The 25,185-nt window shown below is 40.9% G+C and overlaps 3 protein-coding genes across 8 annotated transcripts in view; 1 reads left to right on the plus strand and 2 right to left on the minus strand.

Annotated features, from left to right (window-relative positions):
* On the minus strand, nucleotides 1–24,474 carry LOC310951763 (tumor protein D54-like). Of its 6 annotated transcripts, none has more exons than XM_083920163.1 (8): nucleotides 24,284–24,474; nucleotides 20,068–20,237; nucleotides 19,550–19,698; nucleotides 11,737–11,784; nucleotides 9,896–9,997; nucleotides 5,924–5,965; nucleotides 5,233–5,281; nucleotides 2–4,907 (listed from the first exon to the last, which is right to left on the minus strand). In XM_083920163.1, the coding sequence occupies exons 1-8, from the start codon at nucleotides 24,300–24,302 to the stop codon at nucleotides 4,821–4,823; spliced, it is 666 nt and encodes a 221-aa protein (XP_083776289.1). In that variant the 5' UTR covers nucleotides 24,303–24,474; the 3' UTR covers nucleotides 2–4,820. The 6 variants fall into 6 exon arrangements, with proteins under 6 accessions (XP_083776292.1, XP_083776291.1, XP_083776289.1 ...); XM_083920162.1 differs by having other exon boundaries at nucleotides 5,924–5,968; XM_083920166.1 differs by lacking the exon at nucleotides 11,737–11,784 and having other exon boundaries at nucleotides 1–4,907.
* The window catches only part of taf13 (TATA-box binding protein associated factor 13), a 329,277-nt gene that overhangs the window by 29,281 nt on the left and 274,811 nt on the right, over nucleotides 1–25,185 (plus strand). The gene's annotated exons all lie outside the window — the stretch shown is intronic.
* Nucleotides 1–25,185, minus strand: part of LOC310951722 (uncharacterized protein) — an 81,553-nt gene that overhangs the window by 6,153 nt on the left and 50,215 nt on the right. The gene's annotated exons all lie outside the window — the stretch shown is intronic.

Consider the following 25,185-nt stretch of genomic DNA (forward strand, 5'->3'; position numbering starts at 1 on the left):
ACACCACTCATTCATTTAAAGGAATGCTTTATTGATATCCAAACATATACAACAAAACAAAGAAAATATTTCTTATGAATTCATAATCTTCCAAGCCTAATCCCTTTTGATATTCTACATGAGCTCAGCCCAGGACCTAAAGAAAGCTACAGGTACTCTCCTGTCCTCTCCGAGCACGCTCGCCACGCGCTGCACATCCGGGTGGCACCCAAAACTAAAATACAGCATGTTTTCTATCCATTAAGCCCTCCTAACAAGTCATTTCATTCAGGATTTAAAACTATATTTTTCCTTGTCCAGAGTGAGACAATGACCCTACAAAAAAAAGCATCAAGTGTGGAGGAAAGTTTCTCCTCTTCGTGTCTGAAAAACAGAATTTTAGGAGTCAATTAGAAGTAAATGACTTGAGAGGAAGATTTCCTGTAGTGTGCGTCTTAGCGAAGCAGGAAGTCAGAGAGTCCGTGAGGTTCAGAGGCAGAGAGAGAGAGAGAGAGAGAGATTTGTAACAGATATTTAGATATGGGACACTTGTTTGTTGGTTTGTTTTTTAAAGTGATGACAAATCATTTGTACAAATATCACCTCTCCAGATAAAAAACAAGGGAAAGCCAAAAGAAAACCCCACAGTAATATATTAACTACCAAAGTGATCAACACAAAAACAAAAACAGCAGAATACACTTGTGACACAGACGGCACTTCTGAAGCCCAGAAGCTTTCGTTAGAAGCAGTGTGGGATTTTTCATTTTCCTGGGACCTTTTTGGCTTTAATCGTTGAATGATCTCTAAATATTTAAAAAAGGGATAGAACAACTTGTATTTACCCACATGTCCACTAGAGCTGCACCTGATCACAAAGGGCTGGAACGCGTCCAGTACATTTATGCAAGCTTTCCAACTTTTCCATTTTTGCAAGAGTTGGAAACTTTCCATGGGAATTAATGGAAATTTAAAAGCAACTGGACATTTTGGGGTAATTAAACCCTCTGAATTCGACCTCAACGACTTCCTACAGTCAGTTCTGATGATATATGAATACATTTGATGAGTTAACTAGAAAATACTGAATCAAAATGTGTTTATATAGTTGTTCTACTTACAGATGGAGTCAGAAATGTCATTTAAAATGTTAGTATCACAAATGTTTGCATGCATATCTGCTCATGATAAATGGTTATATATTTATGTGCATTACAGTGAGTATTACCCCAAAACGTGCAGTTTACTGCTGTTAATTCCCATTGAAAGTTTGTAACGATCAGTTTGCTGAGTTTTGCTCCCAAACTCATGATTATTTTCATTGTTGCTGAATCTGTCGGTTATTTTATTAGTTGTGTGCTCTATACAATGTCAGAAAGAGTGGATCAGTGTTTCCCGAAGACCAAGATGAAGTTTTCAAATGTCGTGTTCGTCCATAAACTCAAATATATTCAGTCCACTGTCCCAGAGGAGGACGGAAAACAGGAAATATTCAAATTTAAGAAGCTACAATCAGAAATGTTTGACTATTCTTCACTCCAAAAAAAAATGAAAATACTTCAACTGATCAAAATAGTTTGCGATTTATTTAACAGTTGACAACTAATTGATGAATTGAAAGAGTTGCAGCTCTAGTGTCCATCTATGACATTTTGAAACATTGCACCGGAGCTGAGCCAGGACACAAAGGCAACAGTTTGGACTTTTGGGAGAAAATAGTTTTGGCAACACAAGAGGAAACATTGACAAAATCTACCAGCGTCCGCATCAACAGCAACTCAAGACTGACCAGCATTTTGACACAATTTTAGCTTCTTTTTTTTTTTCAAGCGTTGCCCAGGGAAACCACCAGAGGCAATGTTGCACTAATAGTGGCAAATTCATCAAGAAGAGGAGTTGTTTTTCATGTACAGGAGGAAAGTGACGTTGCTTTTCAGGATTTTCTGTCACTGTTTCATGTGGTTTGTAAGCGCTTCTGTTTTATCGCTACAGGTGCACAACGCTAAGAGTGATTTGGTACAAAAAGTGTGTTAGTCTGGCCTCATGCAGTGCGTGTGAGTGTTAACAGGAGTGCTTTATGTGCATTAAGGGGTTGTTGGCAGAGTTTCTTCTATGGCAGCGAGATGTTTTCATGACACGTTTGTGGCCCGTTGGACTCGAAATACATTTTAATGCTAACTCCCCTTCCTTCAATCGAACCAGTCTGTACAAAAAAAAAAAGGAACAAAGAAAAAGGCTGAAATCATAATAACAAGGTGAACCATTTAAAGTGAGTAAGGCCAATAGAGAAGCGTCAACATTCACCTGGTGGTGTACAAAGCAAAGCATCATCTCACATTGTGTGTTAACAACCAGAAGGGAAAGAACCAGGAGCAACAGTCAAAGTGGTTTCAAAACATGTTCAACCCACCAGAGGGTTTAGTTTGACTTGCAAATGGCAGCGCCAACGTGCTGCAGCAGCAGGTTCTTCACATGAAACCACTTTGATTTTGTTCCTTCTCTTCAAACGACTGTAGCTCATCGGTTTCACAGATGCGCTGAAAGCACAAACGGACAATGACTCGTTTCTGTGGAACTGACTCACCGGGTTTAAGTCGCCTCCCCCTGCTTTTTCTTTAAACCTCCCAAACCTGATGACTACCATTCAGCAGCATCAGTGACAATATATTTATTCATATATATATATTTATACAGATTGATAAAAGTTATGTAAAAACATTATGCAAAGCAGTGTAAAATAGTTTGTAATACAAAATGGTTTAAGGTTTGTTTTTGTTTTTACATCCTGGGGGTGATTTTAGGGTGTTTGCACGAGACCTTGGTCTTTTATGGTTGGGATGAGATGAGATATGCACATGCATGTAGCAGTAGAAGGTCTAAGGATTGACCGGGCAGAGCGCCAAACGCCGGGCGCACCTCTGCCTTTTTTGTTGAGGCCGCCCCGATCAGACATAGTGAAGCCAGTTGCATCTTTTAAATAAAACCTTGCTAGCCGACCGCCGAGTCGCCCGCCCTCTACCCATTACTCTGCTGTGAATTTATACTGAAATTATACTCTAAGTGACGTAAATGTTGTCATCCGCCAATGTTCGCAAGGGTCCGGATGGACCGGCCCGGCCAGTGACGTATGCACCAGGATGCGCCTCTAGCTGTTTTCTCAAGTAAAAGAAGAAGAAGCGTGAATGTATTATAAGCACTGGATACAGCATCGGGTTTTCCCAGTGGCCACTTGTGGTACTGCACCTCCACAGACCACGGTTGCAAAACAGTCACCTGTAAAACTGTCAAGACGCTTGTGAATTTTTAACCCATGGAAATAACTTTCTTTGAGCACAGAAAAGCGATTTATAAACCTGTGAGGTCATCCTAATCTAAAGTCTTTGAGCCCAGCAGCAACTCGTGGGAGAAACACTGTTGCACATATCCAGCCGCATCTCACGGTTGAATAGGCGCCATTTTCAATTTGGCATCCAGTACTAGTAATACACCCGTGGAAAGAAAAAGTGGGATGAGGACAGTAAAGGCAGAACTTAGTGGGATGAGGACAGTAAAGGCAGAACTTAGTGGGATGAGGACAGTAAAGGCAGAACTTAGTGGGATGAGGACAGTAAAGGCAGAACTTAGTGGGATGAGGACAGTAAAGGCAGAACTTAGTGGGATGAGGACAGTAAAGGCAGAACTTAGTGGGATGAGGACAGTAAAGGCAGAACTTAGTGGGATGAGGACAGTAAAGGCAGAACTTAAGTTAAGTTCATGAGACAATTACAGCACAGAGATTTAAAGGAGCACATCGGCCTTTAAAAGAAAAACAAAGACCACGGCACCACCGCCACCCTCTGGAATAGATGCACGTGTGGAACGCCAGGCCGAGTGGACCTCAATACGGAACCCTCCAGTACAAGTCTTCGGAAGTATAACCGCCACTGAGTTTAAGTGTTTTCATCTTGAGTCGTTCAAGGCGCTCCTGCAAAAACGCAAAGCACGACGAGCAAAACACTTTCATTGGAAACAATTACAAAAAAAGCCGGCCCAGGCTGCTAAAACACGCTCTGTCTCATTAGGGTTTAAGAGTGTAGCCTGCGTTGACACAGCGGCGGCGGCAGAGAAGTGGCGTTATAACTCTATAACTCTAAGTCTGTCTAAGTCTTATAACTGTAAGTCTGAGAAGAAGGTGAGGGCAACGGCAAGGTGCTCACAGTGTGAATGTGTGATTTAAACACATGATAGTAATCAGGAACAAGAGGACAGAAATAGTCGCAGTATAAACCACCTCCTCCACCCTCAGGCTGCAGATTTCCTGTCAAGGCTCTGCAAAGTTTTAATGCATCACTGCAGCGGTGACGTAACAAATCCCAGAATTAACTGTGAAGTTGCTCATTTAGTTTAAAGAGCCTGACATCCCAATAATGCCTTTTTTATCGTGTGATTGGCTGAAACTCCCTGCCTAAAAAAGGTGAAGAGTGCAGAACTTATTTGGACTAACGATGGGGTGTGGGTCTACCTAGGGAGGACGTAGAGGCAGGGGGGGTGGGGATGTAACAAAGCAAGGTCTGTAAATGATTCAGGTTTAGACATCAACAAAACATTTTCCTTTCCCTCCACAGTGAGGCAGAAGAGTGGAGGCCGTGGAACCAGCAGCGATGGGAACGCTCATCCCACCTCAAACCCACGAGTTCTTCACCTCCGCCTGTCTGCGTTTACAGACCTTGGGGCGAAGTGAGTGGTGGTGAGTCGGCGACGCGGAGGGTCAAAGGTCAGAGGGCTGACTCTGTGTTGTGAGGTGCTAACAGTACAGTCTCAGGTCGTGAGGAAGGTGGCAGCGAGGAGGAGGAGGCGAGCATTCAGAAAGGCGGGTTCTCCTGAGTGGGGGTGGTGTCAGTGGGGGAGCCGACGGCCTCACCGTTCCCTCTGGGGCCGACAACCTTATACTGAGGAGACGAGAGAGAGAGAGAGAAAACACACCAGAGTGTTATTGATCGTCAGCGGTGATACGGACTCATCACAGTTTCTGTTTCCTGTCGGGGAAAAGCCACTTTGAACACTACATTTAAAATCCATCAGCGTGGATCAAAATCCACTAAATCCGGTGTCTAGACCGCAGAAGCTTTTTTTCGCTCGGAGATGCACGTTTTAATATATTCTGCTGTCTCCACCGGCTCCGTCAGGCCGCCGTCTGAAGCCTGCATTCACACTTCACCCAAACAGATTTCAGTGTTCAGCTGATCGATCGGAGCATCTCTTCTGTCTGCTCACCTTCAGGTTCCCCACTTTATCTTCAAATGACTTGAAGGTCGCAGAGTTCCTGCAGAACAGAGACATCATGTTACATTCACAGAAAACAGGCAGCGATACCAATTAAAAGCAGGGTAACTGTAAACTCCAGCTGGTGATCGCAAAAAACACAAACTTAATAAAACCATAAATACAATAAAGAACCAGAAAAGAAAAGGCTTCATTACATTTTCAGAATTACATAAAGCTATGATGTGTCAGGCTGTGTTTGTTAAAGCTGCAATTATTTACTGGTTTCATGCTTCACTGCAGCCACACTAATACAGTGCTTAAGTGTCTAATACTATCATGTTTAAAGGGTAAAATATGATTTCAGTTCATCATAAAAATGAGTACAGAGACACTGAGAACCGAAAATAACGCTTCAAATAAACATTCAAATAAATTCCATGCCCCCACAGGCTGGTAAATATTTACTAAATGTGTGGATTCTCTCGTCAGTGTTTGAACAGCTGCATACGAATAAGAAAGTTGAGCAGGTGGTTCTGTTTAACAGACAGTGTGCCACCTTTACTCAACTTAAAATATCTCATATTTAAGAAATCTGTACCATGACAAGCAGATAGCAGTGCAGTAAAACAGTAAAACAGTTAAAGATAATGTGTGTTACACTGACAGTTCAACTGAAACATTAGTCATGAAGTTACTTTACCTCATGGCGGGCATACTTATCGAGTGGCGAATGGAATAGTTGCTACTTTGTAAGCGTTAAAGAGAGGAGACAGAAGTGAAAGTGTTATAAAGCAAGCAGTGGCACACACGCACACAGAATAAATATATGTATATATTTATATGAAATGCAGTGGATACACCAGTTAGTTGGTGGTTCTTAGATATCTCTTTCACAGACAGTAAAACAAAATGATCAGATGAATGTGTAAACAAAAGACAGAGAGCCAGCTGATTAGTGAAATCTTGATTGGTGCTATTTTCTCTTAACATACATGAAGCTTCTGATGATAAACAAAAAGAAAATGACTATTATCTTTAGTTTAAATGAAGCAAATCTGACAAACTAAACTCAAATCATCTTCTCAGACCAGATGACGATTTGCAGGAAATTACCAAAAAATAAAAAAACATTGTAGAATTAGCATAAAATAAAGTGTTACCACAATATATGCCATTTATAATGACAGGAAGTCAACAATTCCTCCAAAGAACTACAGTTTTGTTTGAGTAACAGCAAAGGATGACATGCATCTATGTGCTGGGGGGTACTTTAAGGTAAATTTAAAGTCAATGAATCAACAGCAAAAAAATGGCATGACAGAACCTCTGTGACGAGGACGTGTTAGTCTTACCTAAAGGAATTAGAGAAAGGTAGGGCTCTGCAGGTCAAACCAAGGCAGCGAATAAAAACAGGAAAGAGAGAGAGAGCGTGAGCCAAAAGCAGCAGCAGCAGCAGCATCAGGAACACAAACACACAGCAGAGTTATCAGCAGGGGATCAGGAAGGAGAGAGGAAACAGACGTGTTTGCTGTGTAACTAATGCTATTTATCCACCTTTGTCTATTTTAGCCTCTATCTTTGTGTTTTAGTAGTTTATATTTTTAGTTTCATCAGATGTCCCTGAATTCACAAATATGTAGGATATCACTACAGATGTTCCTGTTCTTGCACCTGCTGTATCTATTTAGAAGCCAGCGAGCCCGAGTGGTCAAAACCATAGACTGTATAACAAATGGCCGTAGCCTCTACATTAAGGTCCGTTCTCTCAACTTGATCCAATCGTCCTCACCTATGGGAGTCTCCATCTTGTCAGACTTTGACTCCGCCTCATTTCCTCTGACAAAAAAAGGGCATGTATGTGACGTTGGGGGAGGGGCATACGTCCATCTGGCTGACGTTTACCTCTGAGGAGAAGTGAGGGCCAGGGGCTAGCTGTCACTCACGAGGCCACGCCCCTAATTATTCATAAACTTTAACCTCCAATAAAATAAAAACTAGCCTGGTCAACAAAAATTCACCCCCATCAGTGTTGTCATGGAGATGTGACCTAAACATACAGACTAGAATGTTTTTTGTGTCCCAGGCCTTAAACAGGTTTAATGATGCTGTGTAAATGGCCTGTTTAACATGGGGGTGAATGAGAAACTGCTCTGTTATGAAACCTGCCCCTAGTGGACACTCAGAGTACTGATGCTTTTTGGCACTTCCTGATTGGATCAACCAGGAAGTCACTGTGAGGGGGGCTTGTGCAAAACAGATAAACATGTTTCATTTTCTTTAAATTCTTCACAAAAAAGCCCCCCTTTATTTTGTTATCCAAAAGCTTTTATGTGAAGCAGCCAAAACAGGAAATGCTGGGTTTTCACCTAGCAGTGACGTTATTTATAATCTTATTATTATTATTTCTGTTATTATTTCTACTATTCATATCAATCTAGCATATTCACTGCCATAATTACTATTAGTCATATTTCTATTATGATCATACCGCAGTTGTTAATGTCAATACTGTGGTTGCTGGTGCGCTTTAACTGGTAACAGTAACAGAAATCACGCAGTACACCTGATGAAAAGTGTCTCCTTATCTCCATACTGATGTGATTTTGTTTCATGGTTAGAATATGACTTGGCTACAGAAGAAACATGACAAATGTCGACGAATGAATGAAACACATGCAGCATGCAGGGACGGACACACTACAGATACAATGTTAGTTGGACATGCTGTACTGTATGAGAAGCTAATGCATTAAAAAAAGGACACACATTTGTGAGCACACTCAGACAGCCCTTCCTCGCACACAGCCTTGCACGTAGAGCAAATATGAATGTGGGTGGTGAAATGGAAACATTCACATAATTACAGACGGCTGCGTAAATCAACACGGAGCTACAGGAGATGTTAGATGTGAAGGAGTCAGTGGTTAGTGCATCTTCAACATCGAGCCTTATTTATTTTTCCAAAGCACTCTCTCACCCCTCAATCACACTCGGCTGTTCAACTGCTGCACAACTTCACCGTGACAATCACGATCATGTGTTGATTGCACTTCTATGTTTGACCCGAGGGTATCTGTGCAAAGAAGTTTGTGCCGTTTGCAGTGAAAATAAAAACACTACAAAGTGTGATTTTAGGGTGAAAAAAGGCTTTACAGGGGATGGTCCAACTGCTTTAAAACAAACCAACGAAGAAGAAAATTGAAAATTAGCATCTGTGATTTTACTTCCATGACATACCAGTGGACCTTAACTTTATTGATGTATTTGATGCCAAAAAGATCTAGAAAACAGTGCAGGTTTGCTTTATACAGAGACCGACCCTTGAGTTAGTAAAATGACATTTCAGATTATTTACAGCTACTGGTTCAGGTTAGAGGGGAGACAAGGCGTAAGAAGCTGATCACTAGTCACAGACAAATTCAGTGCTACAAGAAAAAATGAGCAGTAGACAGTGCCTCAGCCTGACTGACTGCTAGGGGCCTTATCCGGGGTTTGAGCATATCAAAAAACTATGTAATTTCTCTCTTTCAACATTTGATATGTTGTCTTTGGTTTCAATGATTTACAAATCATCACATTCTGTTTCTATTTACATTTTACACTGCGTCCCAACTCTGAGTATTTTTGTTCGTCATCATGTTTTTTATTTTACTGACGCACTACTGCAGTTACGGATGCAGCTGCGCTTGAGGCAGACGGAAATAAGAAATCTGGATGAGGAGTTTACATTCCACAGTATCTTTGTTTTTACTGGAATAGCCCAGCTTGAGTTTCTCAAAACCGTGTTTATGTATTTTGTGTTTACCGTTCTGGCTGAAGAACTTTCCAAGTTAGGAATCATAACCATTAATCATTAGGATGGCATATACGCTGTCCTAAATTAAATAAAAAACTGCAGCACCCCTGTTGGTAGGTCAGTATAACAATGACAAGCTTGGTACCCAGCACAACCTCAGTCAACTTTCCCCTTTTCCTGCCATTGTTAGCAAAATGGTAGGTAACCACACGCTCGGGCGTGAAGATTTCTACATCCGGTAAGTCATCGTGCGATACGAGTACCAAAAATGGCGGCGGCCTTAAGAGAGATTGCCCCACTGAGCAGCTTCCCATAGGAATGAATAGGCACCACTTTTAGGTCCGCTGTCCATTCTTTTTTTTATGTCCATGGTCAGAAAAGATCAGGGCTTACTCTTGATGTAGGCTTGCTATGCTTTAGCTAGCTAGCTAGCTAGCTAACATTTTTGTTAACATTAGCCAACAGGAAAGGGGAAAGTTGGCCGAGAGTCTGCCAGGTACCAAGCTTGTTCAGATGACACTGGATCAAAACGGGAGCAGGACGAAGAAAGGGTATGTATGGAAGTAAGCTTCCCAATAAGGTGCTTTTGTATATAACAGACAGCTAGCTAGCGACAAGCTGCATACAGGCAGTCTCATATATTAATGACTAGTGCCAGTTTACGGTTGTAGTTAGGATTTCTTAAGATAAGATAGGTCTGAGATGAGATGATTTAGGATGTATTTTTCCTGTCTATGAAACTTAAGGTAAGATAGTACAAGCAGTTTTCTGTAATGAGGCCCTTGTTGTTGATATCTGGGGTTTCTGTCTCAAGACTCTGCTCATTGTTCTTGTCGCCCAGCCAGTGTCGGACATCTTGGCTCTGCGGCATCATACCTCATGTCGCCCAGTCTCTTGCTGATGACCGTGCCCACTGTGGTTAGAGCTGCACTAGTCTTCTGTCCCGCCTGGGAAAGAGTCTCCTGGGTCTTTTTGTATCTGCAGAGGAGAGAGAGAAGGAGGAGGAGGAAGCGATGGAATGAGGGTATGGAAAGAAAACAATGAAGAAAAGAGGAATGAAGAGGAAGACAGATGGTTGGAGTGGATTGAAAAGAAGATGTGGGACGGTGACAAAAGGAGGGAGATGAAAGAAAAAGGACAGGACAGGACAGGAGAGAAAGAAAAAATAAAGGGAGATGGATAGAGGGAAAAAAGACGACAGACAGCCAGTAGAAAGTAATGAGGTAGATGGATGGGAGAGGGGAGGGTGAAAAAGACGGAGATAAATTAGACCAAACCATTTGACCACAGCGGACACAAAAGCTAAAAGATTTAAGTGCAGTCTTCACCCCCACAACGGTTCATATTCACACAGAAATACAGTCAGAGGAATTTAGGCCACAGCAACTAAGTGCCAAAGGCTGTTGTATTAAAATGGCTACCAGCCTCTTGTTTACCTGCTGCTTGCTTTTTAAATACAACATTTGTGTGACTTCTCTTTCAGCATCTAATCTATCCAAGAAAACCAGTAAAGATTTATCTCCAGAAACACCCTTTAGTACAGAAACACAGAGAGCCCGTTAGTATTTATGGTGATGGTCAGTGTCTGTTTATTTCAGTGCCTTGGAAGAGAGAATGACGGCAAAATCAAACCCCGAAGCTGACAAACTCGTCTCTAAACTGTATTTTCTGACGCAAATAATGAAAATGCAAATGCAAAAAGCGATATACAAACAAATTTAATGTCCACTATCGGTTTTTATTGTTAGTACCCATTAGCCCCTTTCACAGAGAATAGCGCTGCAATGAAGGAACAGAGGAGTTCTGTTCATTCACCCAGAACCAGGCAAAGGCGCCGTAAAGACCCAGTTGTGATTTCACACAGAATTCTGGAGGCAAGACTGCTGACTTTATACGTTATAATAGCACAACGGTCAATAGAGAGGAGGACAGACAGGTTTCAGCACCTGCATGTGTGTGTGAGAGAGAAAAATTGAGGGACAGAGACGATGGACTATTTCACACAGTGTTTCTGTAAGTTATTAATATCTTAGGCTTCTCTGAACGCTGCTGTGTTGCTCTTTGACCCTCCAGCGGGTTGACTTGAGTTTTGACCTCCATTCTGTCTGCGTGCCTTTCACACAGACGGCGTGGCGTAATAAAAAGCACAACATCCCCGCAACAAACAGGCAGTGTTGAAGGGGTTTTATGATTTCTGGGATTAACTCATGTCTTCTTGAGAGGTTGATAGCACCTATGTCATTTTAAGACGCTGTTCACAGATCCGACAAGCAATTCATTTAAAGCACACCGTAGCTTATTATTATTATCATCAATGCTCAACTGTCTTGCTCTCACACACACACGGGCACAAACACGCAGACACTAAAGGAATACTAAGTATATACTATTTCATTGCAGAGTTTCGTGTTAATCACCAGTATATATGAAGGAATCCTGAATTAAATAGTTTTGAAGACAACTTCTACACATTTTAAGACGTCAACGCCACTGTTATAACTAAACAGGCATAGTTTGTGATAACTCTTGTATCAATGAAACATCATTCGGATAGACAGGGTGGGAACAAAGTGTGTTTTCAGCTACCTTTGGGAGTGGAAATAGAGGTTGGTTAAACAAGAGAAACACTTTCCAAACAGCAAACCAAACTTTAAGGAACCTTAGCTCATCTACAAAAATAAAAACAAGAACACAAAAGAGAAAGGGGTTCAACTCACACTTCAGAGCGGGCAATGTCATCCATAGTGGCTGAGGCAGACAGATATCTGCAGACACAACAGCAGGATAATGACACAGGGGAAGAGACACACTCACAATACAGTACAGCAGAATCATAAAGTCACAGCACTGACTCCTGACGTCTGGGTCACGGACGGGATTGGACCGCTTTGATGAATGTTCAGTTGACACATTTAAACAGAAAGTTTGTGAGGTGTGCAGGAGAAATAACATTGTTAAACAGATACTTCACCCATTTGCATTAAGCTTTGTCGGGTTAGAATCAAGTCATATTTTTGAATGGTCCTGCATCATTCCCCTGAGACAGGAGAGAGCCATAACCATCTCTCACACTTCAGAATGACGAGCAGAAGTGTGAGAGAGACGGGCTCTGCTAAATCTACAAGCACTAGTTTCAGGCTGATATGGAAGAAGGGGAGTTTGAAGATCTGATTCTCGAATCGGATGTTCATGGTGACCTATACGAGCCGCAATATAGCGAGGAGCAGCTGGAGCTGATGGAGGACCAGGAGGCGGCTGCTGCAGAGTTTCCCATGTCGCTCGGGCCGGGGAGGACTGACCGGTGCCGGTGCGCTCACTGTGCTCCGATGGATGCAGAGTTAGAATTGGTCTGCTGCACAGAATTCCAAAGATGTAAATTTCTTCTGGACGAAATCGCTGAGTCAGAAAAGGACACGGTATGTGTTGTCAATTGTCCTAGTTTCGCCCCCTATATGGACAGCAGCGCTCTGGAAACATTTCAGAATCCCTAAGGTGAACTAGAAACGTCAGCCAAGGCCAGCAGCACTAACGGACATCTGACTGTAAAGTGAGTGTTTTGATTTTCTTTCCGTTCCTAACGCGGCCTCTGATGGGCGGATTTATAGACCGGCTGGAGTTTTTTTTTTTGTTATTGAGTCCAAGGGGAGTTGGGTTTTTTGTACCAGTAGGAGTTGCCTTCGCAGCTGTGCATTGTGATGCATTAGGGGAGTTATTGTTTTCAATCCACAAGCGCCATAAGCTTTCTGCCTTTTCTCTGCCATGAAGGCACCCAATTAGAAATGTAACATTCGAAATGTTTAAATTTCGACTACATACAGGTATGCAGTCTACTTTCAATACATATTAATGTTTCCACCGGTGAAGTATTCCTTTAACAACACAGCGTAAAGTCAGAAGAGTAACACAACCAAAAAATGTTGTTTTTTTCACCCGTATTTAATGATGGGAGGGGGAAGGGAAAATTCGAATCTGACATCTGATATTTTTCTACAGAATGAGAAGAACTAAATAAGCTTAAACCCCAAGACGACAGTTATAGGAAATGAATATGAAATTTGATTTTGATTGATATACTGCAGGATATTGAAATTGAAAGGTCAATGGCATGGGAAAGTATGCTAAACTAATTTAAACTCTACCAGAATAAAAGAGCATTATTTGTTAATCTAAACTGTAGGAGAACACTGAGTCTTAGGGAGCCTTCTTTTCATTGTTTAAAATGGCATTCAAAGTTTCTAAGGATGTCACCCATCCATATTCCTTTACTACCCGTGTAACTGATATGGTGAAATCAAACTTCTAATTCCAGCATGATTTAATATATATATATATATATATATATATATATATATATATATATATATATATTACACTTGTTGTGTCTCTACATCTCACTCATGGTTGCTACAGTGTCACATTCACTCTCATTAATCCAGCCTAGTGATTTTTGTTTAGCCTCCTATCCTGATCTAATTATTTTATCCAGACGTTACATAACTTTCATGACCACAAATATAAAATGGCCAACGATTGAATTTGTTTTTTGGTTCCGCGTTTATCCAATGAACGAATGGGGATGAATGAGCGGCTGTCAGACGGAGAGAAAGGGGCAAGGTTGGAGTAGTGGATTTTCTTACAGTGGAAAAGGAATCGGATTTGCATGTTTGATTTGCTCAGTTACACCTGATGGAGGGCAAGAAGAGAAAGGAGGGGCTGAAAAGGCCAGAATGAAGAAGAAGCAGATGATGGAGGAGAGTGCATCAAAACGGACAAAAATCACAGATTTATTCCGAAACAACCAGAACCGGGCGTCAACTAGTGATGCAGGTGAGTTGGCGGGAAAACGGTTAGCTCAAGCTTTGACATTGTTTGTTTCTTGCGAATTAGCATAAGATTTGAGCTGAGCTTTCTTTTTTTTTTACACACGCACGCACGCACGCACGCACGCACGCACGCACGCACGCACGCACGCACGCACGCACACGCCAATTGTGTGATTTTGCCTTCTGACATCTAGTGGCCTTATTTCCGTTAAGTCATGGTGGAGGGGATGAGTTAGGCACGTTGTGGGCACGTAGTGGGCACGTAGTGGGCCAGTGTAGTCAGAATTGTCCCGGTGGATTTTTGAGTCCTGCTCCACCCACGCGTAGGTATTCTCTCAGAGGAAATAAAATGTATGACCCTTTAGGGCTTCCGTAAGAGACAGCTCTGCTCCAAACAAGGCCAGTCTCTATATATCCTGACATACATCAGAACAATGCTGTCTACTGTACGACACTGCACAGTGACTTCATACACAGCAGCGTCGTCACACACACCCCATCACCGCTGTGTTTGTTTGAGCAGAGAACACGACACTTTGAATAGAAAATAGATTTTTTTTGTCACTTGGATGTTTCTTTTTCAAGGACTTGTTTTGAGAAAGAGAATCACAGTAAAAATGTGCCCAAAGATGTAGAAAAAGAAGTCATTATTATCTGTCGTCACATACTGAGAAGGGCTGCACAATATTGTTAAAAAATGATATAAACCATGTTTTTTGGGATCAATATTGAGATCCCAATTATTAATCAGTTTCAAGGACGAGACAATTTTATGGCAATTGTACATTTAAATGAACAAAACACTCCCTTCACTTTCATGTTGTGCTAAATTCCTGCTGATGTACAAACCATGGCATCAAAATGAGACTAAAATAAGGTTTTCCTTCATCTTAATTTAAAAAAAATAAATTAATTCGTATGATGTGCAGCCCTAATACTGAGTGAACTACACTGCTGAGTGAAATGCATACACGGCTAAAGAGAAGGTGTTGAGATTTACTTTCTTTTTCCCGTTCAGGCAAAACATGCTGGTTGACTTTTACTGTCATGCTAATAAAGCCCACTTAACCGACTTGAAAATTGAGTACAAGAGCTGACTGACTCTCTCCGCCCACTCCAGTTTTCATGGCAACACCACTCTGAGTCTTTGTTCCTCCAACGTATTCATAATTCATAGCCCATTTGTTTCTTGGTTTAGCTCAGCTCGCTCTGCATGTGCCCCTCATCTCTCTCTCTCTGAACATCACATTTCATGTGACTAAGCAAAACACCGTCATTTTCTCTTCCTCTCTCTCTCACATTCCTTTCCTCTCCTCCCACTCGTTCCTGCAGCAGCAAGTCTGAGCCGCCAATCTGGTTGCCAGGCACGACCAGGGCGCACGTGTTTGTGTGTGGGGGTGTGGGTAAGAGACACATACACTTTTCCGGCACTGTACTTGGCATTGTGTGTGTCAGCCCAAACCGAGGCTAATGCCTGCCTGCTTGTGCGTCTGTTATTCAAGGCTAATATGTGTAACAGTCCACAAATATTCTGGCTGTGTGAGTGACTGGACTGTGTGACTGTGTCTATTTCTGTGTGCAGAAGTAGAACAAACACTACAAACTACGACTAATGCACCTGCTGCTGTTTGTGAATGTGTGTGTGAGTGTGTGTGTGTGTGTGTGTGTGTAAAAGTCAAGAACAGAGTCAGCAGTCAGGTTACTGAGCTCGCCTATCCAGTTCATATCAGAAGCAGCCACTTAGAAAATTCCAGCAGCGTCAGACCTCACAGCAGCAGAAAACGCACTGATTTAATGCTTTTCATGCCGTCGACATACACTGGATTCTTTCAGCAGCCAACAGAAACATCTTAAAGATATCCACCTAAACTAACTCCTAGGAAAAGTTTATCAACCTTGACTGTTTACTAAAAGTCAAAATGAGTTCCCCTTCAGTCCATCTCTGGCTTATTTTCGGTGTTCATTTGGAACAAACCGGTTTACTTGTAACCTTTGCCCCGGCTAAATGTTGTTCTCAAAGGCTATTAAAGCAGTTTTTCCCAAAATAATGATCTTTTTCGTGTGAAAGAAGGTACTATGAAAGGTTGTTTGTATGATTTAATTTGTGCAGTTATTGTCTTTATAATGAATATTTCTTTGTCTCCCTGGCACAAATGGGGGGATAAATAACAAAAACAAAAAACATCAGTGTCTACCCAACATTGGTGTTACCAATTACACCGCGAACGCACCACGGCTGTGCCTCTCTGGACGCGGGATCAGCTTGCAGTTTTGTTTCTGGTCTATTTTCTCTATAAGATATGAATGTATCTGGCAAGAAAACACCCTGATAATCTATTATAAACAATATAAATATACAGTGTTATTTTTGTGATGTAAATGATCAGATTCTGCACTTTTGCTTTGTGCCCGTTTTTACTTTTACTGAAACACCAAATCCTCCGACATCACCTTGGCGGCCTTGTCATGTGATGAGTGAAATTTGACTCCTGCTGCTGTACAGAGCGGAGCAGACATTTCACCCGGGTGCAGATACGTACAAATGGACTAAATGGGTCTTATGTGCATGAAAAAAGGCAAGACAAACGCAAGTCTACTACTGGGTTAGATTTATTTTGACTAACCTATCATTTGGATTTCTTCCGACATAGCACAGCTGCTCAGTGTACACCTAAGCTACAGTTAGCCTGAGAAGAAATTTAGATAAGTTAGATAGCAAATTAGCTCAACTTTAAAGCTGCAGTCAGAAAGTATGGCAGATCGAGTGGACTCAGATTTCAAAGGTTTATAACTCTCACACCCCTCCCTCACTGAGCTCCTCCTCGTCAGTGCACGTGCACCAGATTCCTGTGAACGCGCCTTAGTCTTTTCTCATCAATAAACAGCATGGAGTACAGGCTACATGGGGGTAGGCTGGCTAACGTGCATAGGGGAAGCATCTGAAAAAGCCTAAAATAGGGAATAATGTGGAATTTGGAGGGGAAGTAGAGAGGAGGATGTGTGTCATCAGTTCTGAACGGAGGAGGAGAGGACACCTGACCTCTGGGAGAGGAAGTAAAAACAGACGATTGATACTGATAGGACGGAGGTGAAGGCACTGACAAGAAAGAAAGAAAACTTACTCAAAACAGAAAAGAAAGGTGAAAAACATCTGTCCTGTATAAGAATATCAAGATATGAGATTCTGACGATTATTGTCAGAGGAAATGTCAAAGAACTTTGTGAATTTCTTACTGGACACTCTGGAAGGTAAATAAAACCCTACTTTCTGTGTAAAATATAGGGTTGAGCATGTCCTCATAGAACATCCAGGTAACTACTACTACTCTCAGTCTACCGCACCACCTTAAAAAAATCTAATACAAAAGGTGAGTCATACAGACCACAGTGGACAAACACAGATTCAGGTGAATCAGTTATGGAGCTAAGGCAATAGAGGTTAGAAAGGAGACACACCAAATCCCACTTTGGTGCTACAAGTCGAGTCATACATGCAACCATCCCAAATCTATCAAAGGCCCAGAAAATGTACGCAAGACAGTATTACAGTTTCAGGAAATACTGCTTTTCACGTCTGAAATGGAAAACTATTCACACTATTCATTAGATTCATGCATGCTCTCTCTGCAGCATTCTTTCACAGCATCTCATGTCAAAGACTACAGACACATGTTTGTCCTCCTAACAGACATGAGGTTAGACACCATCTGTTGAAATGTTCTCAAACATGGTTAGAAGGTGAGAACGGAGAAAGGCAGGGATCGAGTAAGAGTCAAGAGCGTGAGAGAGCAAACACTGCAGGAGCCCAGACATCAGCGGTGAGCGAGCAGCAAACACACACAGTGCACGGACTCACAGATCCAAGCTGGTAACTCTCTCATTCCACTCGCCCAGTTTATCAGCGGTTCTCACATAGCTGGAAACAGAGACATGAAGGTCTTAGGCTCCACAGCTTCACAAAGAACTGGCTCGAAGAGGAAGCCAGGGTTAGAAAACCCCAAAGAATCTCAAAGAACTATGGTTGTTTTAGGGCCTATCTCATTTCAATTTGGACTTTTTGACCATTCTGTTCGATCCAAACTAAAGTGAAGTACTTCATTATTTGATGGTTTGGTATTATTTAACATGACTACAAAACATTATGACTACATTTATAGGTCAGAAAAGAATAGGTCATCTATAGAGTTTATTTTTTTGGCAGTTTTCAAGCCTTTCATTGTATAGGACAGACAGGAAATGGGGTGAGAGAGAGAGCAGCAAAGGGCAGCAGGTCGGAGTCAAACCCGCGGCCGCTGCCTCAAGGACCTTCAGCCTCTTTACATGGGGGGACTGCTCTAACCACTCAGCCACTGGCCGTCCCTGTGCTGAGTTTTTTGTCCTGTAATGTCAGAGTGTGACCAAAGTAGTGCTGGTTCTGTTAACAGAACTTTGACACATAAATGTACGGTTACTCTTCCACTATATTGAGAAACAGAGGCGTCAGAATGCTAAGGAGCTATCGATGCCGAGATCCAGGAAACACCCAGTTTACAAAAATATCTGTGTATATGTGGACTACGCCTAAGAAGTCTGGTATTTTATCATTTGTATTCTTCAGGTAATAAGTTTAGCCAGAGAAAGTCATTATTAAAGAGTCAGACGAACTTGTTTCATTCTTACATTGATGAGGTTTGACTTTATATTTATTAAAATACTAATAAAGTCTGTCAAACTCTTTGAATATACGTAGAATAATTTGCATAAGCACCAAATAAAATGGCAAACATGCTGAATTGTGTTGCTGTTTTCTAAATGAAACGCTATTAATCCCTGTGGACAGATACAGGGTTTCATCTTCAGTAAAGGTAATGACCTTTTTTTTTTTTAACTTAAAGGGGCATCTAGGACTGCACTGGACAGACCATATCCTTTTACCAAAATAAAACATCAATCATTTTAACATTGAACACCTACAGCTCTGATAAGGTTTTTGGGGCACTACTATGGCTAAATCCGGGTTCAGACAGGACATTTGGACTTAAAAACGCAGCCCCCCCCCCCCATTGGTATGCCGCGTTAGTCAGTGTCACATGGTGTTCGGGCATTAGTGATTGCTTGCAGTTATGTCCGCGTGGACCGCAATTAATCTGTCAATCGGGTGGGTGGGTTCATAAAATAAAACATTCTGATTAACACCATTGGGTTATACATGGGTGAAATTATATATAATTCAAATGAAATTGGTTGTGTTTTCTGTTCAGTTTGTTTGTTTGTATTTTGGAATAACTACAGATCTGATTGCCATGAAACTTAGTGGAAGGGTGGAGAGTGGACCACAGAGGAACCCATTCAATTTTGCTTCGAATCACAGGTCAGATTATTATCATTAATTACTTGTCTCTTTCATTAATATTGTTAGATAGGACACGGCCTTGGTGGAAGTCTGCGCTCTCCGAGTGTCCTTCACTTTTGGTTAAAACTAGAAGTTCACATAGCAGCCTTTGTGTTAGATGTGTTGCTGCTGCTTCACCAGCCAACTAGGTGTTCAAGTAACAATAGGACCAAATGTTTGACTAGTATACGAGTCATTTGACTACGTTTCAGATTTTCAAGAGAGAGAAAATCCAATGAGGAGCTAAACAAGAAGCTGCACAGGCCATTGACTTTGTGTGTCGATGATTTAGTAAAAGTTAACGGTGTATATTTGAATTTTTGGATTAATACATACGCGTTGGAGGTCTGTACGTCTTGCCAGCTCTTGCTGAGGTTCTGCTTGAGTTCGTTGAGCGGGCTCAGGCCAAGTTTCCTCTTCAGCTCTGTGGCATGTCTCTCTTTGGCTGACAAAACCTGACGCAGGGTGTTGATCTCCTCCTCCACCTTAAAACACGACAGAGCACCAAAGAGTTCAGTCTGGAGTTTTCCTTCTTATTCATGGTGCTCTATCTGGCGACTGCTTCTTCTCCTTTTTCAATTTCCAGGACTTCAAGTCATTGAACATTTTATTCAGGTCGTTGAATTAAAAAACATTATTTATTTTTTTTAAACCACACTGTAGCCAGAGCATCCTCAAGATTTTATTTAACCCGACACACGTCTTCTTAAGGCATGAGAAATCCTTTGTCGTGTCACCAATAAAAGGTTGAGGGGACTTAACTCCAGTGTGTGTGTGTGTTTTTCTACTCTCTCTGTCTTCTAGCCTGTAGTTCCATGTAAACACCTGGCGGTTTAGGGACACCTGGGCCCTACCTTGGTGAGCTCTGTGCGGAGCTCCTCAGCTTCTTCCTCTGTCAGGCCAGGCGGAAGAGGGTTGGCGGGATTTCCCACCGCACCCTCCACCGCTCCCTCCACCGGCACATCGGACAGGCTGTCTGAATGATCCACAACAAGGCCCTTGTTAGGAGAGTTCAGATTGATATCTGGAACCAGGGAGAGATAGGAGGAGAAAAAAAGACACGGTGAATAATAGTAAACTCACTTTGATCAGCTGCAGTGTTAAAGGCTAAGAGTGGTTTACTAAGATGATCCGTCTCTCAGTATCCATTTCAAACATGGAGAAACCAAGGCCAGGAAAAGGCTGGTTTTGCCAGCAGGAGATATCCGACAGGAAGAGAAAGTGGCAATTAGCGGAGAGCCAGGAGGTGAACTGCACTCTGGGAGAGTAACTTAAGACCCCTTCAGTCTGAGAAGCACTAAAGCTTTTGCTTTCTGACAACAGGAACGCTACGATACAGTGGACAAGAAATAATGAATACAAAGCAAAAAGGTGGAAGAAACAATTCCCAAAAAGAACAAAACACAGTCGATTCATGTGTAAACTTCAATTTATCCAGAGTGTTGACAGCCCAAAAATGCTACAACATAGCACGCAAGGATCAGAACGTAAGGCGACGTCCAAATGATGCAAATGTGTCCTCTGCAATGTCACTACTGCATGTGCTCACACTGTGATGGAGATGTTGATACCATATATTGTTCAGGCATTTCACATATCGTCATATTGCCTGGCCTTACAATGAATACATTTTTTTGTCATTCACCTGAGGACACCAGCATCATTTTGGCAACTACAGAAGCTTGGCGCAGTCAGAGCTGGCATGGAGGACACAACAAAGGGGAAGGCACAAATAAACTGGAGCCATGGCTGCTTGGAAAATAAACGGTATGCAGTAATAGTCCAACATTTAAAAAGAATATTCAGTGGCGGGATCTCTCATAAAAGCTAAACTTAGACCTTACAACAGGGAACAGGCAATGTTTTGGGGCGTAGGAACAGACTTATGAGATCACTTTTAGCATTTTATACTGAAATCTGAAAGAAGTTCTGGGTTCATCATTATTCTCTGATTCACGGTGCAGCATCCATGTGCAGAAGACTGATTGCACAATACACAATAGTGTTGCAAAAGACCAAGATTAACATTATGTGCAGCAAGGTAGCGCTGTGTGATCCAGAGTCTTGACAATAACATCCGCATACGAGCTGGAGAGATAGGACTGCTCCACCCTCAAGGCATATTGATTCAGCCAAGAATGATTCACACCGGCCCCACAGAAACAACAGCAGAAAGAGAGACGGTGACTACATGGCTCATATGAGAACAGAAAAGGGGGTGAATACAAAAATGATATCTTCCTGGAGTTAGTGATTTCCCACACCTCTGACTTCTGTTTCATACTGAGGTCATCGTATGCTTCACATCACATTTTTGTTGAGAGCGGTCCAACTAGTCTGTAAACAACGAGGCGTGTTTGTGACCACAGCCACACCCCTCACTTAAAACCTTGCTGCAGCATTGTTTCCTGGTCTATTTCCTGCTGATATGGATACGTGGTACTTCTACCATGGATCACTCTTTGATTTACACCGACGCCAAATCCAACATAAATATATGGGGTTTTTGGATTCCCGGAGAATGCGTTTGGCTAGTTATTCACAGGAAAACAAAAGCATTATCACCACACATTAAAATGGACCCAAAAAGCCAGCAAAGGCAGCTCAGATACCTGGTAATATTATTATTTTAGGATGGACTTTAAAAACAAATACAGACAGCACTATCATGTGAGAATGCAAACAAAATCCTTTTCTCAGGTTTTTACAGCATCATTTAGGAAACAGACATGGACAGACATGCCCTAATTCACTCGTTTGTCAAACTTCAAGACGGAAAAATGAAGCAGCCTTAATCACTTCCTATAAGTGCTCATCCTGAGGCACTGGAAGCCTGATACAGCATGACATGTCTATCATGGACACTCACTATCAGAAACTACAGGAGACAGGAAGCCTCATTAGGACAATCCCCGGGGCATTTTGCAGTCGTAATGACCTGGACATATAGAACAGGAAAACAAAAATTCTTCTTCTGCAAAAATAAGGATTTACCACATTGTTGTCATTTCATTTTGTTAAAGGGGATTTTCTAAAATTGGTATCAAAATGACGATAATTACTTTGAGGTTATAGAAATGTCTTTACTATTCGTCTCTATTTTGCCTGCACAAGATTCTGCCACACTGTTATGGATTAATATATCTATTATATAATATATATTTATATATAGTAATATACAGCTAGTTGTATTAGACAACTGTGTGCAAGGCTGCACATTAAATGAAAAGCTTTTATGGTAAATTTGAATTTGATGGATAAATGTATTGAAATACCTTGATTTGACTTGTATTTTATTTTCATATATATATATTTAACAGTGTTATTTCATCTAAATACTCTCTCACTTGAATTTCAAGATTTTTTGAATATCACAATTACAATTTATATCTAGACCTCAAGATTTAAGCCATAACTGCAGTACTCCTGTAAATGTCCTCATTTGTCCAGGGCATCATTGTCCCCAAAGCAGTTTTAGTCAAAAGCAACTGGCAACTTTCCTAGACAAATAACCAAGTCCAGTTGCTTTTGATTGTAATTGCTTTTGGGAACTCCAGTACTGTTATTCTCAGTCTATTACTGAATGTTTACTGCCTTCAATACAGAGTATCTTAAAACAAAAAGTCCATTTGGCACCAACCAACCAACCTACTAGTGGGTTTAAGCTGTAGTTTGTTTCCACTGAGGACCATTTTGTAAACAAGTGTTTTTAGTGATGCTTTTAAATGCTATCCTCTGGGAGTTGTTGTCATAATACTCATAGTTGATAAAATATGATGCATTATAGATTAAACTACCTAACAGTATAAAAGGAGTAGCAGTAGCTTGAGTTTGACCAGCTACGACATAAAATGCTGCTTACACAGTATGCATCACGCTGACAGTGATGCTAATACTACTTTTTTGCAAATGACTTTTACCTGTAGTGGAGTAATTGTAGTAAAGTATCTGAATACTAAACAAGGGACTCAATATATGTCAATACAACCATAGGTGGCAATGAAGAAGCAGCAGTTTGCATGCTAGTAGCAACAAAGCTGTTATGAATGTATGAGTTGGTCAGCAAATCTTGGCTCAACTTAGCTAATAGAGTGTCATTAAGATTGACATGTATTCAGGTAATTAAAGAGGCAAAGGCAAGTTAGTGTTGCTCTTCAGGGAAACCACCAAAAAGAAATGCCATTACTAGTTTTTAGTTAAACATTAAGCCTTTATTTTACAAGATTTAAGATCAGCTAATTAGAATTTAAACACCTGTTAAGTCTCACAGAAAAGATGAGAACTGTCTGTGTAATGACCTCATATCTCAAAATAATGACTTCATATCTCAAAATGAGAAACTCTCTAATAATATTGAGTCAGAATCTCAAAATAATGACATCTTTAAATGATATATCTAAAAAATAAAGACAAAATATGCCAAAATAATACCTTAGTATCTCAAAAATTATGACATAATATCTAAAAAAAATAATACCATAGTATCTCAAAAAGAATGATATAATGACTTAGTATCGCGAAATAATGAGAAACACAATAACGACCATATTAAGATTGATATGTAATCAGGTAAATAAGAGGCTGCGGCAAGTTAGCGTTGCTCTTCAAGGAAGCCACCAAAACAACACGCTTTCAATTCCCATTAGTCCTGTTGTTTACAAAGATTTCAGCTGGTCTCTTCACAATTTAAACGTCTGCTTCAGTCTCACAGAAAAGATGACGCTGCTCACTTGTTAATGACATTAATGTCGGTCATATTTGATGGAATTGTGTGGGGAAGTTGGTGACATTAGTAACACGAAACTCCCTCCTCTGCTGTCATTTACACCAGCGGGCCCGTCCCGTCCTACTCCACCATTATTCTGTTTCATTACCCCTAAACGGATAAAAAAACTTTAAACCAACTAATCAAGCAAAGGGAGAAAGTTAGTGTCTACTTTGCGGTGGATTCGTTTATCACAACAGTTTGCTGTCTGCTTGTCAAAACAGTTCTCGTATTTCTGAAGCTAATGCGTTAGCTAGCTAGCTAGCCCGCTAAGCTAACAGCTAATAGCTAACATGTATCGTTACCTTGACTCGCGGGGTCCATTTTTGCGTCGATTCTCACAGAGCGGGAACTCCTTTTGTGTTCAAAGTTAAGCTCGACTGGTGTGGAAGGTGGACCGCGGACTGGTTCAGGGTGTGCTGAGTCTGGACCGCTGCTCCCACTCAGAGAAAGTCGTCGACAGGAACTGCAAACTGAATCAACAGCTCAGCTTAAAGCTTCATCGGCTCTCTGTGACCTAACGGCTGTCACACAGGTGCTTCCGGGGAGGACTTTCAAAATAAGATAAAACAAGCGGGAAGGGTATGGAAGCTCATTTCTGCCAAAGTTTCTCATTATGTAAATCATAAAAAAAAAACTTTATATCAAATAACAACTTAGCATCTCAAAAGAATGACGTAGTATCTAAAGGATACTGATATAGTATCTGAAAGATAGTGATGTAGTATCTCAAAATAATGAGAAACTTTCTCACAATAAATGAGAGACCTTAAAAGAATGACCTAATATCCCAAATAATGATATAGTATCTAAAGGATAATGATATAGTATCTAAAGGATAATGATATAGTATCTAAAGGATAATGATATAGTATCTAAAAGATAATGACATAGTATCTAAAAGATAATGACATAGTATCTAAAAGATAATGATATAGTATCTAAAGGATAATGATATAGTATCTAAAGGATAATGATATAGTATCTAAAAGATAATGATGTAGTGTCTAAAAGATAATGATGTAGTGTCTAAAAGATAATGATGTAGTGTCTCTAAATAATGAGATACCTTAAAAAATGACGTAATATCCCAAAATAATGATATAGTATCTAAAGGATAATGATATAGTATCTAAAAGATAATGATATAGTATCTAAAAGATAATGATATAGTATCTAAAGGATAATGATGTAGTATCTAAAAGAT

Source organism: Echiichthys vipera (assembly GCF_963691815.1).
Source record: "Echiichthys vipera genome assembly, chromosome: 9".
Lineage (NCBI taxonomy): Eukaryota > Metazoa > Chordata > Actinopteri > Perciformes > Trachinidae > Echiichthys > Echiichthys vipera.

Excerpts from the sequence above, each read along its gene's own strand:
- LOC310951763 (XM_083920162.1), bottom strand. Across the intron at positions 9,998-11,736 it reads GACATTGCCCGCTCTGAAGT|ATACAAAAAGACCCAGGAGA; the intron begins GTGAGTTGAACC and ends TCTCCTCTGCAG. Across the intron at positions 5,282-5,923 it reads ATAAGTATGCCCGCCATGAG|GAACTCTGCGACCTTCAAGT; the intron begins GTAAAGTAACTT and ends TCTGTTCTGCAG.